Source organism: Lepidochelys kempii, chromosome 1 (genome assembly GCF_965140285.1).
Source record: "Lepidochelys kempii isolate rLepKem1 chromosome 1, rLepKem1.hap1, whole genome shotgun sequence".
NCBI classification, from domain to species: Eukaryota; Metazoa; Chordata; order Testudines; family Cheloniidae; genus Lepidochelys; species Lepidochelys kempii.
The window spans coordinates 81,415,713-81,434,127 of NC_136380.1; the positions used below are offsets into that span (position 1 = coordinate 81,415,713).

At 39.9% G+C, this 18,415-nt stretch overlaps 1 protein-coding gene across 14 annotated transcripts in view; it reads right to left on the reverse strand.

The window, feature by feature from the left end:
* Positions 1–852: 852 nt before the first annotated feature.
* MYCBP2 (MYC binding protein 2) overlaps positions 853–18,415 on the reverse strand; it is a 414,963-nt gene continuing 397,400 nt past the window's right edge. For all 14 annotated transcript variants that reach the window (XM_073347171.2, XM_073347218.2, XM_073347180.2 and 11 more), the window contains 8 exons: positions 15,963–16,095; positions 13,548–13,651; positions 12,721–12,909; positions 11,890–11,997; positions 7,590–7,799; positions 5,772–5,879; positions 5,401–5,566; positions 853–1,653 (listed from right to left, as the gene is read on the reverse strand). In XM_073347171.2, coding sequence (XP_073203272.1) covers positions 1,538–1,653; positions 5,401–5,566; positions 5,772–5,879; positions 7,590–7,799; positions 11,890–11,997; positions 12,721–12,909; positions 13,548–13,651; positions 15,963–16,095 — 1,134 coding nt within the window. In that variant the 3' untranslated portion in view covers positions 853–1,537. The remainder of the gene's footprint in view (positions 1,654–5,400; positions 5,567–5,771; positions 5,880–7,589; positions 7,800–11,889; positions 11,998–12,720; positions 12,910–13,547; positions 13,652–15,962; positions 16,096–18,415) is intronic.

Here is an 18,415-nt window from a genome sequence, read left to right on the forward strand (position 1 = left end):
CCAAATTCATGCATTGTTCAGCTGGTGAAAATAGTCAGGCGGCTGTCGGTATCACATCAGGTCTGTCTGAAGAAGGATCAGCAGGTTGGGAATATGCTGGAGATATGGCCTTTCCCAAGGCAGAAAAGTTACTTTGTGTGACCCTCCACACTGCGCCTCAGTCTGTCACATGGGCAGAATTTTAACCCTAAAGATTTTACCTCAGCCATACAGTGGGAAAGCAGTCCTTGTGCTAATCAGTCATCTGACAGGTCAAAATCTATCTAAAAACTGCCAAAAGGACAACTCTCCCGCCCGCAACCACTATGAGAATTATTAATTTTCTAATTTTCTAACATTTTAAAAATAAGTTGCTGTGGACACTGCTGAATTGTGAGACACTCCCACAGGCACTAAGAAGGAACAGGTGCAGTTGGTGCGGCATTCCCTTATCTGCCCACAGGTAGGGAAGCTGAGAGGATGCATGTACAGCCCCAATGGACAGCACTGACCAAACTTATTTGGACTCATGGCTTGAGTCCATACATACTAGAAAAGGGTATCTGCAGAGCTTTAAAATTAAAAGAAAATACTCACCAATTAAAAATTAGTCTTCCAGGATATTACCATGAAGCCTTCAGGAACTGCTTATCGACCTGTTCATCAATTCAAATATAATACTTCATGTGAAGTCTAATAAGATTACCCACTTTTCTTAAAGGATGTTCAAGCAAACTTTTTCTATCTAATAAGTAGTGACCAACAGTTTACTAGCTGGTTTTGAATTTTCTTCTTTAAAAAACAAATACATTTTATTTGTGAAATGAAATGATTTGGTTTTGAGCCATTCTAAAATAAAGTCTTACACATTCATTAGACTTTCACTGTATAAAAATGTACAGTGGTTTTATTGACATGTACATTCCATTATGTTTACAGCTGCAAGATATGAGGCACACTCAGTATTGCACTTCATTAAAATTTCAGGCTCAAACATAACCCAGAAGTTTAAATGAAACTGCTGTTGTAATTCAGTAATTCTTATACAGGACAAACATTGATATTCTTTATATACAGCGTGATACTTGTTACATTTATGCCTTCCTAACACAAATTTTTTTAACAGTCTAGGAAATAAACGAGAATATTCCTCTTTCCCCCCCCACCCATGATGCAGTTACAATTGTACAGGATTACAAAAAGTCAGTATACAATAATCCGTTTTTTCTTTCTTCATCTGAAAACCAGCATCATTCATAGTCCACAGACACAGAGATCCTTTAATAGCAATTATTTATTTGTAAATGTCCAATGCTTCATAGCCAATGACTGTAATGGCCACATGCAAACATCTCACAATTTTTGATGTCTTGGTTCAAAAAATGTCAATTTCTCACAGCATGGTACATGGTATTTGGCATCCTTCTTGCACTGTAAATTGTTCCTTTTACCTGGGTTATGAAATGGTCCCATCCTCATCCTGACTGGACTTTATATTCTGTTTAGGACACTTGTGGGATGAGGACAACTGTTTTGCTCTGGTAAAAAAAATTCTAGTCTAAAAAGTGTGAGCATTTCTGCAAACCCCACATCCCAGAGCAAATTCCTCACCAGTGGGTGGATGAACAACATGAAGTGGACACTCTGTTCCTTCAAGTTGTTTGCCTTTGGGACCTGCAATCAGTGTAAAGGGAAAAAGTCATTTTCAAAACTTCCAAATCTTATTTAAATAAAACTGTACAAGTATTGAAAAACACAGTACTAAATAGAGAAATCAGTTTGTTTGAATTTACAGGACACCAATAAAAAAGATTTGGGAAAAATGCAGTGGGTATAGGAAAAAGTAGTAACGGGACACTTTCACATGACCAGCTTCTATCAGGCATTTAAAAATTAGAACTTTTACAGGATGAAAAGTGAGTAATTGTGAGCAGGTTTCAGAGTAACAGCTGTGTTAGTCTGTATTCGCAAAAAGAAAAGGAGTACTTGTGGCACCTTAGAGACTAACCAATTTATTAGAGCATAAGCTTTCGTGAGCTACAGCTCACTTCATCAGATGCATATCGTGGAAACTGCAGCAGACTTTATATATACAGAGAGAATATGAACCAATACCTCCTCCCACCCCACTGTCCTGCTGGTAATAGCTTATCTAAAGTGATCATCAGGTGGGCCATTTCCAGCACAAATCCAGGTTTTCTCACCCTCCACCCCCCCCACAAAAATTCACTCTCCTGCTGGTGATAGCCCATCCAAAGTGACAACTCTTTACACAATGTGCATGACAATCAAGTTGGGCTATTTCCTGCACAAATCCAGGTTTTCTCACATCCCCCCCACCCCCATACACACACAAACTCACTCTCCTGCTGGTAATAGCTCATCCAAACTGACTCTTCAAGTTTAAATCCAAGTTAAACCAGAACATCGGGGTGGGGGGGGGGGTAGGAAAAAACAAGAGGAAACAGGCTACCCTGCATAATGACTCAGCCACTCCACTCCACTCTATTTAAGCCTAAATTAATAGTATCCAATTTGCAAATGAATTCCAATTCAGCAGTTTCTCGCTGGAGTCTGGATTTGAAGTTTTTTTGTTTTAAGATAGCGACCTTCATGTCTGTGATTGCGTGACCAGAGAGATTGAAGTGTTCTCCGACTGGTTTATGAATGTTATAATTCTTGACATCTGATTTGTGTCCATTTATTCTTTTACATAGAGACTGTCCAGTTTGACCAATGTACATGGCAGAGGGGCATTGCTGGCACATGATGGCATATATCACATTGGTGGATGTGCAGGTGAACGAGCCTCTGATAGTGTGGCTGATGTTGTTAGGCCCTGTGATGGTGTCCCCTGAATAGATATGTGGGCACAATTGGCAACGGGCTTTGTTGCAAGGATAAGTTCCTGGGTTAGTGGTTCTGTTGTGTGGTATGTGGTTGTTGGTGAGTATTTGCTTCAGGTTGCGGGGCTGTCTGTAGGCAAGGACTGGCCTGTCTCCCAAGATTTGTGAGTGTGTTGGGTCATCCTTTAGGATAGGTTGTAGATCCTTAATAATGCGTTGGAGGGGTTTTAGTTGGGGGCTGAAGGTGACGGCTAGTGGCGTTCTGTTATTTTCTTTGTTAGGCCTGTCCTGTAGTAGGTAACTTCTGGGAACTCTTCTGGCTCTATCAATCTGTTTCTTTACTTCTGCAGGTGGGTATTGTAGTTGTAAGAAAGCTTGACAGAGATCTTGTAGGTGTTTGTCTCTGTCTGAGGGGTTGGAGCAAATGCGGTTGTATCGCAGAGCTTGGCTGTAGACGATGGATCGTGTGGTGTGGTCAGGGTGAAAGCTGGAGGCATGCAGGTAGGAATAGCGGTCAGTAGGTTTCCGGTATAGGGTGGTGTTTATGTGACCATTGTTTATTAGCACTGTAGTGTCCAGGAAGTGGATCTCTTGTGTGGACTGGACCAGGCTGAGGTTGGTGGTGGGATGGAAATTGTTGAAATCATGGTGGAATTCCTCAAGGGCTTCTTTTCCATGGGTCCAGATGATGAAGATGTCATCAATATAGCGCAAGTAGAGTAGGGGCTTTAGGGGACGAGAGCTGAGGAAGCGTTGTTCTAAATCAGCCATAAAAATGTTGGCATACTGTGGGGCCATGCGGGTACCCATAGCAGTGCCGCTGATCTGAAGGTATACATTGTCCCCAAACGTGAAGTAGTTATGGGTAAGGACAAAGTCACAAAGTTCAGCCACCAGGTTAGCCGTGACATTATCAGGGATAGTGTTCCTGACGGCTTGTAGTCCATCTTTGTGTGGAATGTTGGTGTAGAGGGCTTCTACATCCATAGTGGCCAGGATGGTGTTATCAGGAAGATCACCGATGGATTGAAGTTTCCTCAGGAAGTCAGTGGTGTCTCGAAGGTAGCTGGGAGTGCTGGTAGCGTAGGGCCTGAGGAGGGAGTCTACATAGCCAGACAATCCTGCTGTCAGGGTGCCAATGCCTGAGATGATGGGGCGCCCAGGATTTCCAGGTTTATGGATCTTGGGTAGTAGATAGAATATCCCAGGTCGGGGTTCCAGGGGTGTGTCTGTGCGGATTTGATCTTGTGCTTTTTCAGGAAGTTTCTTGAGTAAATTTGTGCAGGAAATAGCCCAACTTGATTGTCATGCACATTGTGTAAAGAGTTGTCACTTTGGATGGGCTATCACCAGCAGGAGAGTGAATTTGTGTGGGGGGGTGGAGGGTGAGAAAACCTGGATTTGTGCTGGAAATGGCCCACCTGATGATCACTTTAGATAAGCTATTACCAGCAGGACAGTGGGGTGGGAGGAGGTATTGGTTCATATTCTCTCTGTATATATAAAGTCTGCTGCAGTTTCCACGATATGCATCTGATGAAGTGAGCTGTAGCTCACGAAAGCTTATGCTCTAATAAATTGGTTAGTCTCTAAGGTGCCACAAGTACTCCTTTTCTAATTGTGAGCAGTTTGACTAAGCCTAACAAAAAGGGCCAGAACTGTTGGCTTCTACAAGATTTACAACTTCAGGTAAAGGATTAAACACAAATTTGAAGAAAAACCCCAGACTATTAGACTACTATCTAGTCATATTAAACCAAATTAATTATGGAAAATTTACAGTCAAAATTTTATTGAAAGAAAATTAAAATTTCTTTAAATGGATCTTTAATACAGTGAAAAAAGTTTCAGCCCAATATGAAACAAGAACCTGTACATCTGAATAACATATACTTGTTAAACGAAATTTCACCTGAAGAACAATTCAGGAGTTAGGCCAACAATTACTTCTCTGGTGTATAAGTGAAACATTAAGCAATGTAGTAAAAGTATATATTGCCTTTTCTCCTCAAATTATCTAAGTAATCTTCTAACACTACATTAAAACAATATGTGAAAGCTATAAGGAGCACATGAAACATAATATTAAAATTCACAATTCTGGTGAGACCATCAGATCAGTGGCACACAATGATGCCAGGAACTAAGGGATTAGCACAGTTCACAGAGCTTTCCTTTATAGTTGCAGGATAAGTATTCAGGTCTGGCTACACCATTTCATGTTTGGAAGTTTGTTTATTTTATCTCTTTGGTCCACGTGGTAGCATGCAACTCCAGTAGTGTGTGGAGGCAATTTGCTGAAGACAGGAAGTTTCAAAGTATCTAATGATGTATTGTTTTTACTGTGATAATAGCATTGCCCATTTTGGAAACCAATATTTCCAGAAAGAAATGAATCACAGAACAAAATAATCCATCCTTTGAAGATTATCTAAAATGCTGAACTTAAGACGTCACATGATTAATTTTGCTATATTTCTAAAAATTAGCAAGCTCAATTGTAATAGAATAACTGTCTGACTAAATAATTTTCTGGTCATTTAGATTGCTAAAACTGTTCTGTAAAAAACATTACCTGCAGGACAATGTGGAAGTTCTTCTTTAGTGATGCTTGTCATTCTTTGGAAATCATCGTGGCAAGCATTGCAAAAATGCGTTGTCCCAAAGCAGAAAAACACAGCTACTGAGCAGCAGTACCGACATTTGTACTCTAAGAAATCTGTACCATGTTTGGGACACATCTGCATAGAAAGAAAACAAAAAAGTGCTGTTAACATTAGAAACCAAACTGTAACATTTAAGCAACATATTTACACATTTGAAACATCTGTCAAAAATTGAACAAATATGTATATTTTACTACAAATAAATCTAATTGCTGTATAGCTCAGATAACTGTATTTAAAAATCTTTAAAAGAAAACAAGTTCAAAACTAGTCTGCTTACCTGTGCCCTTGAAACATCAGAGCATGCACCACAAATAAGCTCTCTTGGATCATAATCATCTCCTTGTCCAGCCTCAGCATCACAACGAGCTTCACCACCAAAGTATGCCTAAATGGGGGACACAAATGACTGAAGATTAAAACTGAAGAGATTGGGGACAAACAGTTTATATTCCTGTTACCAAATTCATACGCATGGAGAAGATGATAAAGGCTGTTAGTACAATCTCTTTATGATGTTCTATACGTTTAAACCTTTAAAAAATAATCTTTTCCCCCCATGACCGTCAAAATGGCCCAAAATTATCCAGCAATCCAACATATGCCATACACATGTCTTTAATATGTGCAAAAGACTGCAGGGTTTGGATCATGGGATGATTTTTTTGGCCATCTATGAGTGCATATCAAGAAGGTGGGGGCAGGGTTGGTGCTGCTGAGGTGATGCTGAAGCTGAAGGGAAGCTTCTCCCTCCCTTCTACTTTTCCACCTGCCAGCACAGTACTCCGATTCAGGGGAGGGGAAAATCCTGCCCCAATGGGTTGTGAAGCTGGCTTGAAGTGCCACTCCCTCTGCCTTGAGCCAAGTCCTAAATGGGCAAGATAGCAGAGAAACTGCTCTCCAATTGGGTGGAGAGCAGCAGAGTGGGCAAAGGCAGCAGAAGTGAGGAGTAGGGAATGAACTGCTCCTTCCTTCCCATGCTCTGGGTCCTGGTGGCCAAGGCATTTTGCTGCTCTGAGTTTTTGGTTTTATGGCACAAGGCACACTGGGCAGCCATAAAACACACACTAAGTAGGGCTGCGTACTCTGTGGAATTTCCTCATATACTTAAGCGTTTTCAGACACTGCTATGGATTCGTGGGTGGAAACCCCATCTTATTAGCTGCCCTTTCCCCATTTCCCAACCTCCAGGGGAAAGACAGCTAATCAGAGCTACTGGATATACAGAATTATAGGGCTCTTAACACAGCAGCTGCTTCCTGCTATCTCTGCACTGCCTGAAATGCACCCTCTTCCTGCCTAGGGGGATGATATTTCCCCCCAGTTTCCCCCCCCCCCCAAAAAAAAAATCTGGAAAGAGATAAGGAAAGGAGTCTCCAGGCCACTATCCAGGAAGGAAAACCCTTTTGGAACCCCAACCCTGCAGACCAGAGAGAGGAGACTTCTAAAGGGTGTGCTCAGGTGTTAAACGTTAGGCATTTGAGTGAGGGAGGGTTCAGGAATTAAATAAAATCACAGGTGTCGGTAGCCTGAGGTTAACTAAATGACAGATCGGGGGTGAATACTAAAATACTGAAGTGGAGTCAATACAGAGGGGATGCATGTGTGGGAGAGAGTTCAGAATGAAATATGAGTGTGTACAGCATGTTGGAAAGAAAGCATGATGTGTAATGGGAGCAGAAGTGATCGAGGGAGGGGGAGAGGCAGAAGAAGAAAATACCTTTATTGGGAGGGGAGCCAAAAGCTAAATTGGTTGAGAGTCGCAATAGGGGAGTAAGCATTGATTAACTATGGGAGATGGGAACAGAACGGAACAGGGTGGATGGCCAGAGGAGTTTTCTAACAAAATAGGATGTCCACATTTTTTTGAGATGGCACCATCCTCTGTTCATATAAGGTGTCTGATTTCTGAACCACTCTCTCTCTCTACTGTCGGTTTCACAGGGCCAGCGGTGTGTCTTTTTCTATGTTCTTTTTTAGTGCTTTTTGGATTTTACAGTGCAGTGCAGCTCTTCCAATTTTCATACACCATACACAAAGAAGTGACTTTTTGGCAACATTACATCAATTTCATCTGAGAAAGTGCTAGCGGTCATACCTTTTTGCATTTGTAGCAAACATAATAAGCATATCTGTTCATTGCATAGCTAGCTGGGTCATTATAAAATCTAACGCCAGGTGTTGTGATGGCCTCACTCTTGTGCAATCCTTCATACTCCAACCTCATTAGAGCTTTCCTCCTCACGTCGTCATAGAGTTCTTTGATTGGATCAAGCAAGTCCTTTAATACTGTATGATTAATTTTGTTCTAAAATAAAGAACAATTGATAAGAAACTTGGAACACTAATACTTTCATTATAACAACAGAAGTATTTATTTATATCGTGATAGTGCCAAAAGGCTCCATTGTGCTGGATGCTGATCAATCATAGAAAAGAATACGGAATATATATTTCAAGGAGGGATGCCTACACTAGATGCTTATTCTTTTCAGCTAATGCACTCATGGTAAACAGGAATACCCTTTTACGCTCAAATTTTTGAAACTCAGATCCGTAAGCTTGAGGGCTGGTCTAGCTTACGTTGGGCTGTAGCAGCCACAGGGGACTAAAAAACACAGCAGAGGATCAGCGCAGCATAGGAGTACCCAAGTCATACACCATTTCTCTATCCATGCTCCCTTTTCCCTTCTTCATCAGCAACAAGGAGGGTGTATGACATAAGAGCCCCTATATTGGATCCATGCCACTGGAAGATCACCCTGTCACAAGCTCCTATCATGACTGCCAATATAGAAGTCCAGCACGGTGGAGTTGCTAAAGGCCGATCAATTCAACGTACTTATATTCTAATATGCCCTCTTTTCTGGCCGTGACGGCAATCTCCCTCTTTTAGTAGAGAATGTAAAGGGAGCTTTTGGCAGCTTCATAAAGATGACTGAGTCCTATGCACATGTGGTATTGAAAGACATGTTAAAAAGGCATCTTGCTAATGGTGGAGCTACCCCAGTCCTGCTGTTTGAGATAATTTAGGCTAAACTGAGGGAAGCATGGAGTGTAGAGACTTAAAGTCTTCACTTATTTTGCAGTGCTACATTGAATCCAACTCTTGAATTATTACAAATTTTAAGTATATTATACAAACATCTAAGTATATAAAAATAATTAAAAAGGACTACAATTCTACATTATTTTCACTTTTTATGAGAAACCATGTTTGTAGGCATATTATGCAAGGAAATTTTAAAAAAGGACCCTCCCATACCCACAATTTACAGTTTTTTCCTTTCAGCTTCATTGGAAAGGCTGGGTTATTCATCTTGTAGTAACTTGAGTTCCTTGAGATGTGTAGTGCAGGGGATCTCCAGTTGTGCATGTGCTCCCGGCAGAGCAGAGATTTTCCCTGAGCAATGTCTGTCTGGTCTACACATGTGCCCCTGCTCTCCTCGTTCTCATACTCTGCACTGAGTGGATAAAGGGACTGCTGGACCACCACCATTTTAATTTCTTCTCTGCTGCCAATTCCCAGTAGGGGGATATCAGACAGAGGGTAAGGAGCATGAATAGTGCACTACACACAGGGACAACGCCCCTAAAAGGAGTCAAGTTACTAGAAAGTGAGTAATGCATCCTCCTCCTTCGAATCATTGTCCCTATGTGTAATGCACTTCAGATGATTCAGAAGCAATACCTCTATTGAGGAGGTGGGTGTCTGGAGTCCTGTGACACAACGACTGCAGAAATGCCCTGCCCAAAGAGGCATCAGAAGCAGCTGCTTACACCCGTGCAGTGTCTAGCCATTGTGTGTACAGAGCTCCAAGTTGCTGCTTTGCAGATGTCAGAAGCGGGACATCTGTAAGGAAAGCTGCCACTGTTGTCTGAGCTCTCATTATGTGTGATCTCACACTTCCTTCAAGAGGAACAATGTTCAGTTCATAGCAGAGTAGGATGCACCCAGAGATTCATTTGGACAGCCTCGGGGGGAGGGGAAAGAGGAGGGGAAGAGAATGGCCTCTTGTTCATTTGTTCTGCAAATGATATAAAGAGTCTCGGAAACTTTTTAAATGATTTTGTCCTCTAGATAAAAAGTAAGAGCCCTACATATGTCCAGTGAGTGCCACATTTCTTCCATGCTAGAGTGAGGATTAGGGATACTTTGGTTGATAAAGTCAGACACCAACTTCAAGACAAGTTTTGGATGTAGTCTCATGTATACCTCTTTCTTGTGGAAAACTGTGTAAGGATGATCAGCCTTGAGTGTCCCTAGCTCTCTAACCCTTTTGGCCAACATGATAGCAGTCAAGAACGCTACTTTCACAGAGACATAGAAGAGAGCAGCCTGCCGTACACTCAAACAGTGAGTTTGTTAGCATTGATAAAACCAGGTTCAAGTCTCAGGCTCGTACAGGTTTTGCCACTGGAGGGAACACTCTAATCAGACCCTTTAGGAAACAGGATATGACTGGGTAAGACAATACAGAGTAGGTATCTGGCAGATGAAATTTGCTGGTGACTGGCAGGTGTATCCTGAGAGAAGTAAGAGATAGTTGTGTGGATTTTAAGGTAAAGAGCTACGTCCAGCACATCCGGAATCTTTGCTCATAAAGGGGAAATTCCTTTTTCTTTGCAACAAAACATAAACCTGTTCCACTTAGTCTCATACCATTTCCCAGTAGAATCCTTTCTACAACTCATAGAATCATAGAATATCAGGGTTGGAAGGGACCCCAGAAGGTCATCTAGTCCAACCCCCTGCTCAAAGCAGGACCAATTCCCAGTTAAATCATCCCAGCCAGGGCTTTGTCAAGCCTGACCTTAAAAACCTCTAAGGAAGGAGATTCTACCACCTCCCTAGGCAACGCATTCCAGTGTTTCACCACCCTCTTAGTGAAAAAGTTTTTCCTAATATCCAATCTAAACCTCCCCCACTGCAACTGTTCAGGATGGCCTGGACTTCAGTTGAGCAGAACTATTCTAATTCTGACATCCACCTAAATAGCAAGCCCTATCGTGAAATATGGCTGGGTTGGAGTGTTAAGTCCTTCCCTCAGCCAGCGTTAAGAGGTGTCACATCAGAGTAACAGATATAGACAATTGTAATAGAATGGGGTACCAGACCTGGCAGGTGCTATAGGAATGGTTTGCGCCATGTCTGCTCTGATTTTCCTCAATACCAATGGAAATAAGGGAACGGGGGGGGAGGTAAAACTCAGGACTCCCGGCCACTGTATGAGAGGAGCACACCCCACACAGCTTTGTATGGAGGTCATCATCCTCTGGAACTGGTGCAGTTCTGACTCATGTTGAGTGGAGAAATGTCTGCTTAGGGAGTCCACCAGGGTGTTTTGGATTCCTGGCAAATGGACTGCAGTCAGAGTAATCTGCATGGAAATGCACCAGTTCCAGAGGGTGATGGCCTCCACGCAAAGCTGTGAGGAGTGTGCTCCTTCCTGCTTGCTGATGGAACAGACTGCCATCATGTTGTCTGATAACACCTGGATTGACTGGAATTGCTCACAGGACAGCCTGCTTGCTCTCAGTTCATACACTCTGATGACAGCATAGATTCCTGAGGAAACTGTGCCCTAGAAGGGTTTGTGGCACTTGATGCAGCTTTTAAAGGCTGGGAATCCTTGGTATACTCTCCCCCTAGCTGGAGAACTAGGATTGGGAGGGGGAAAGAGGGGAGAGTTGAGAAATCTCTGCCCATCCCAGATGGAGGATTCCAAGAATTAAGGAACCAAACCCCTAAAAACTATAATATATTTCAACTTTTTACAGAGAAGCTGAAGAAGTTAGAACAAATACTGAAGCTCTGTCCTAGACCATGAACAGTAAGAGTGAATTAAACTGGTGGTGGTCCAATATGCCCTATTTATTCCTTTGATGCGGAGTAGAAGGAGATGTGGGGCACATACCTGAGGGACACTGCTAGGGAAAAATCTCTGCTCCTGGGTGCATGTGCAACCTGAAGGGCAGTACAGAGAGGGACAAGCACTCAAAGAAGAACTGAGGGCTTGTCTACACAGGTGCTTAGTGCACGGCTAACTAGGATGTGAGCAAACAGCTCACTAGCCTGCTGTGCACTAAAACTGGCCATGTGGGCCCTGCTGCCGTGTACTAAAAATTCCATAGTGTGCTTTGGCATACAGCTGTTTGAAATGGAAGTATGTCAAAGCACACTACAGAACTTCAGGTGTACAGCAGTAGGATTTATACCGTCACTTAGCGTGTGGCAAGCTAGTGCATTGTAGATTTACCGCCTGCTGCATACTAAGTCTCTGCATAGACAAGCTCTGGGAATGAAAATAAGCAATATCTAATGTCCATCATAAGTAACATTAAAGTAAGCACTCGTAGATACTCTGTGCTACATATAGTAAACACATCATCCTTACCTTGCAAATAGGACAAGACATAAACCCAAAAGTTATCCTGGGCCCAAGCCACCTGTTTTCTAGTACTCGACGACAGCACTGCAAGTGGAATACATGACTGCAGTCCAACTTTAAGAAAAAAGAAAGATGTCTGAGTAACAACTGTACTGTAAATTCAAAAGTTTCAATAGCTACTGTAATGAGACACCATTATATTTGAGTTTTTGATTTTAACTAACAGAGGTGTCAAATTGCAAATTCATTTATTAATTTAAAATCTTAACATCAGAAAAGCCTTTCCACCCATGAAAAGAAAGAATATTAATGGCCTTTAAAATCAGTTACAAAACAAACTTTTGCATAACACTAACCACTGGACATATGAAATCATCAAAAGTGACCAAGTTAGCATACTAACTACAGTAAAATCTTGAGACATAAATGTACACTATCTACAAGATCTATGCATATGCCCTTTTTTTGAATATGCTACAAGTTACATGTATAAGAAATGGGAACAATTTTAATATGATCTGTCCCTTGCATACAAAGAGTGGTACATAAGGAAGAAAAGGGTGGTGATTTAAAACTCTTAAAAATACTTCTATGTGAGGTGGATTTTCAGTTACAAACACAATGCTCAAAATAGAGGAAATGTACACATCGAATGATCCTATCTGCATTCTCAAACAGTAGAGAGAGCAGTAGTGCTAGACACACAATGTGATCCTCTGCTCACTGACAGTACGTACTCTGAAACCTTTAAAAATGCATCCCTTCAAAAGAAATTGTAAACTCTTAAAAATTTAACAAAGTTGTATAGAATTCATTTATTAAATAGCAAAGGCAAACCTGGATAGCTGGTGCTGCTGAAAGTGCTTCAGTAAAACAAATCATGCACATGTCATCAGCATCTTGTTTAAGAGTTGTGGCGTTCTTATCACAACCATGCAGGCACGGCAAACAGTGCTCTTCATTCTTAACACCTCCACATGGATGACCACAAGGATGAGTCTTGCTACAAGCTATCTTAGCATACTCCTATTAAAAAGGAATTCTTAAATTAACATTTTTTCTAATCAAAGAACCATTTTGTACACTGTAATATACTTATTCTGTTGCTTCTTGAAGTAGTCTTACTACTTGCAATGAAAACTCAGGTTAGGGAGCAGTGACAGTAATTGTCTAAGTATAATACAGACATCAGTATAGTTAGGAATACATTTTGAGTTCTAGGACTTTGAAGTGAAACAGATGTTTTAATTTGCTTTTGCTATGTGACACCTAAATAGCAGAACCCTAATGAAACTTTATTTTAAGAAAAAATATTTTTGATCAGACGCATTACAGAACCTGAAACTGTTTTTCTCTGTTCTTCCGGTGTACATATTTTGTGCATTTGTTAGCAGTTTTTATATGGTTAGATTCACGGCTTACCCTGTGTAATCAGTCACTTTCCCGTTCACAGTAACAGAGGTGAGAAGAAACATTTAAAAAAATAAGAAAAATGGGAACAGAAGACCACACAAATTGGCAGGGAGAGTAAGTATTATTCACAATTCAAAATTATTTGGATGACAGGACCTAAAATTTAGCTTTTATCTTGTATGGCTGGTTGTAGACTCAACTATATATTAATATTTCATCTTCATGAGATAAAGTGAGGTTTGTATACATACCTGGCAATCTGCATCAGAACAGACACTGCCTACTGCTGATAACTCTGTTCCACTCCTACAACCACAGAAACGACATGCTTCAGAACTGCTGGTGGTTGGTTTACCTACACCCACAAAACAAACAAAAAAATCAGAATTTACCAAAATGAAGTGTTTATCAACCAACACACTAATAATAGCCTTAACTATCTCATGAAACAAGCAGGAAAAAAGTAAATACTAAGGAAATTAAATGAATCTAGACTAAATTGCTTCATGCATGGGCTAGCAGAACTCTATGCTCATGGGATTTTCGCCAGTAACCACAGAATCACATCTCTAAAGACCACTAAACACAACACAAGGATATGAAAAATACTGCAAATTTTTGGCAGAAAAAGCTTACAGAAATACATTAATATTGTTATTTATGTGATAATAGCTAAAAAAAAGTGTACCAGCCACCTTATATACATGTAAAAAAGATGGTTTCTTGTCTTGACGACTTTACAATTTAAGACAAATTACAGCCAAAGTGGAGAGAGGAAATCTTTGTTTTTTTTAAAAATTACCTGATGTGAACATTTTATTTACTTCATCTCATGCCTAGCTAGAACTGCCTTGATTACAAAAATTATTAATCCTAGTTTAATTCACTCTTATTTGGAATTTCAACTCATTTATTTTCTTTCTTACATTACTAGATGTTTTGTATTCTTATGAAATGCATATCAAGATATTTCCCCTTCACAAGGGGAGTTTGTCAAGTATTTGTCACGTCAATTACATGAGAAAGAAAGCAGGAAATCTTCCAAGTTCTGCTTAATTTATAAATATTTGCATTCCCAAAGCTTAAACTAAGATATTGGGAACTACATTTTACAAGCAATATCAGTTTCATCTCTAAAGATCACCAAACATAATGAAAGGAGCAGCATTCCTTAAGGAGGGAAGGGGGAAATGGAAAAACATGATATATATTTTTTTCTTTGTTTTACTAAATCTAATGAAAGATAAAGTACTTCTAATTCTTGGGAGCCCCCGCTCCAACCTCATGCTATCAAAGTTAAAACTGAGCTGTTCAGCGTATCACTCAAGGGTAAGATAATAGACCAGGGGTCGGCAACCTTTCAGAAGTCTTCATTGATTCACTCTAATTTAAGTTTTTGCATGCCAGTAATACATTTTAACATTTTTAGAAGGTCTCTTTCTATAAGTCTTTAATATATAACTAAACTATTGTTGAATGTAAAATAAATAAGGTTTTTAAAATGTTTAAAAAGCTTCATTTAAAATTAAATTAAAATGCAGAGTCCCCCGGACCGGTGGCCAGCACCCGGGCAGTGTGAGTGAAACTGAAAAATCAGCTCGCGTGCCACCTTTGGCACACATGCCATAGGTTGCCTACCCCTGTAATAGAGCATCTTTCCTATTAATTTGTGACCATAAGAGGAGTATTTGGAAGCAGGCAGGCATACAGTTGGCTTCTCTTATTATTATAGTGTTGCACAGAGGCCAACATATCTGAACATTCTGAGCACTGTGAAAAGGGTTGTAATTAAGGGCTATGGGATGGCTGTATTTTTACCACCCAAATGCTCTGTAGATATAACACAATACTTGGAATGTAATGACTATCCAAATGCCAAGCTGGACACTGTCCATAGCTAAACATTGTTGTGGTCTTTTCTTTCTAGTAGTAGTCATCACAATACTATGTCTAAAGATACTTTAGAAGTGTTTATATTTTAGGGCAATGGAAAAAGTTTGTTTTTGGAGAAATTGGCATTTACATCGTTCAAGGGTATTGAAACTATTATTTATATAATTTTTTCTAAGTACCCAGTTCAATTTTGTTCTTGATAGATTAGGTTCTTTTCTATATGGTGTGCCCACCTTCTTCAAAAGAAAATAAAAGCATTTTATAAATCATTCAAATGTAAGTACAGGTGACAATTATTTACGGGCTACTGCTCTCAATTTGTAGTACTCCCTTTGATGGAAGTGGGAGTTGCACGAGTGGATAAAGAGTGGTAGTATCAACTCAAGAATGCCACATTTAAAAACTTCTAGCATTTCAAAGAGCTAAATATCCAGTTATTATTATTATTTTTTACTTTACTGTAGCACCTAGGAGCCCTAATCTTGATCCCATTGTGTCAGGCACTGTACATAAACAGAACAAAAACATAGCCCTAAAGAGCTTACAACATTTCTGAACTCAAGCATCCACTTGGTGTTGCAAAGCAGCACCATCATGCTACCGCCAAGGCAATAAGTAATTTGCCAGGATTCAGTGTTTTCTGTTAAATAATACAAATAATAAAGCATTAATGTAAAGATTCAGAGAGTCACATTTCTAGAAACTGATCTTTTGGAGAAGCTTAAAAAAAAGTAATCAGGATGAGTAAGGAACAAGAAATATCTGATTTTTACCTGTCTGTTCTCTAAACTCCACCATAGCCTTCATAGTTTTAGAGTCTGCTAGTGCCATGAGCCAGAAAAGTTTGGTCCTACCACAGCCTTCATGAAGATCAACTTTGATAGCTTCTTCCTCTTCTTTGAATACCTATCAGTTTAACCATATGGGTATTAAATAGTACTCTTACAAAAAGCTGAGTCAGTAACCAATTATAAGAAACTTTAGTTTTGATATCACCTGTAAGTTTACATTTTTTGTTGCAGTACTCATGGTGTTTTGGAGTCTGTATTGCAAGTTTTAAAAATACGACTTTTATACATTCTGTAATTTGTATGCATGCAAAGAGTGGGATGATATGATGATTTGGAACACACTCTGAAGGGTAAAAGCTGGATTGGCCAAAGAGTCAACAAAGAAAACAAGAATACTGAAAAGCAATGCAGCTATGCTAAGAACCAGAATGATGTGAAGACTCTCAGTGAAAGCTTTAAACTTCAGGAAGACTTAAATTACCCTACAACCTCTTGTGTAAAGTAAAATTGTTTACATCTAAAAATATCAGCGTAGGTTCATAAAAGGTAGGCTCTAGTATGGCAAAAAATATGTTGAAAACTGTTCTGTCTTAAGGTTTCTTATAATGTCCATCACTGTAGTAACTAAACACTTCCCAGGTAAATTACAGTTAGATAGCGAGATCCCAAAAGGACTTCATGCAGTCTTCTGGTTTTCTGCCTTTCTTGGTTAGGAAGGCTCTGCTTGAATTGATTTTACATATTCTATTGTAATGAAAGTGAGAGAGGCTTCCTGTGTGTATATATAAGATCTCTCGCTATCACAGAATACATATTGTTCTTGTTTGCAACAGAAGTAGAAAAATGTTATTTTTGAGTACAGAATTTTTTTTAACTTTTGCCTTTTTGTTAAAAAAAGTATTCCCATGTTTGCCCTATTCACCATGACCATCTGTAACCTACTAAAATTGACCATGACAAATTATTATTTGTTAAAACTGACTATGAGAGTGTTATAAAGTAAATATTTCAAAATAATCCCTGCCTTAAGAGTCTCCAGTCTAGAACAAAAGTAAACCGTAGGCACAGATTTAAAAATATTTTGGTTTTCCAGTTGTGGGGGCTCATGGAAAAAAAAGCCAAAATTTCCAAATCCAGGTGGTCCAAAATTAGGTTCTTAAATCCATAGTTAAGTAAATAAATTAAAGTGAGCAACTCTACTTCCATTATACTTCAGTGGGACTCTAAAGATCAGGACACTTTTATTAGTGCCAAAACAAGAGTTTAGGAACCAAATTCTGAAAATGCTGGAATGTGTCTTGGAGAAGGATATGCAGAAGATGGTGAAAATGACTGGGAGGTTGTTTCTTTCATTCGGAAGGCACGAAAAACAGCAGTGGGTGAATGAAAAATGAGGTGTTGAGCTGCCAACATAAACAGAGAGAAGGGAGAGAGGTGGAACACGAAAGATCTTAGATCCACAATGTAGAGGCCAGAGTGCAGTTCTTCAGGGATTTGAAGATGAGAATTAGAAATTTAAACATGAATTTAGATGTAACGTGGTCTGACTGGCAGGCATTTTGGACGAATTGGAAGAGAAGCAATATGGCATCAAGGAGGCCAGGAGGTAGTGATTAGTTGCCATGGAAGGAGCTGACATGGGTACAGAAAGTAGGGTTAATTTTTGAAATGAAGATAGATATGACATGATTTATTGACACCATAGGTATGTGGAGAGAAGGAAAAGGAATCAAAGGTGACATCAACATTGCAAGCCTGAAAAACAGGAAGAAGGTGATGTCAACAGCAGTGGGAAAAGGAGATCAAAGGGAGGGAACAGAAAGAAAAAGAAGGAACAATATTTTGGCCATGTGAAACGTGAACTGGCCAGGCAAGATAAGTCAGACAGATATGCAGAAGATCAGGGGATACAATGAGAACAATTTTTTTTTAAGGTTGTCGGTGAAGCAGTATGAATATTACAGCACACTTGTATCTGAAGAAAAGGTGCTTGAAAGAAGGGGATGAGGGCAGAGGAAATGGTGTTCACAAATCAGGATGGGATGGAGAGATTTGTGGTGAACAGGTGAGTAGCCTTTGAGTGAGTAACGGGGTAAAGAAAAAAAGGAAATAGGGTAAGGGGCATGGAAATGAGGAATGGGGGAAAAAAGGGAGCTATAACAAACTCATGAAAAGTATGTAAGGCCCTAAATTGAGAGGGAAAGAATTGAGGAGGAGAAAGGGCTTAAAGAGGGTGTCAAAGAGGGAAAACGATTGTGTTCATAGATATGGACACCATGTGAAAGGAGAAGTAAAGATAACATTTCTGAGGGAGTAATGGATGGATTTTTAGTTAAGGAAGTCTGAATTCAATGATGTTAGAATAGGAAAGAAGGAAACAGATGGGGATTATGAGCCAGGGTTGAGGGATTAGGGGCTGACATTACAGTCCTATT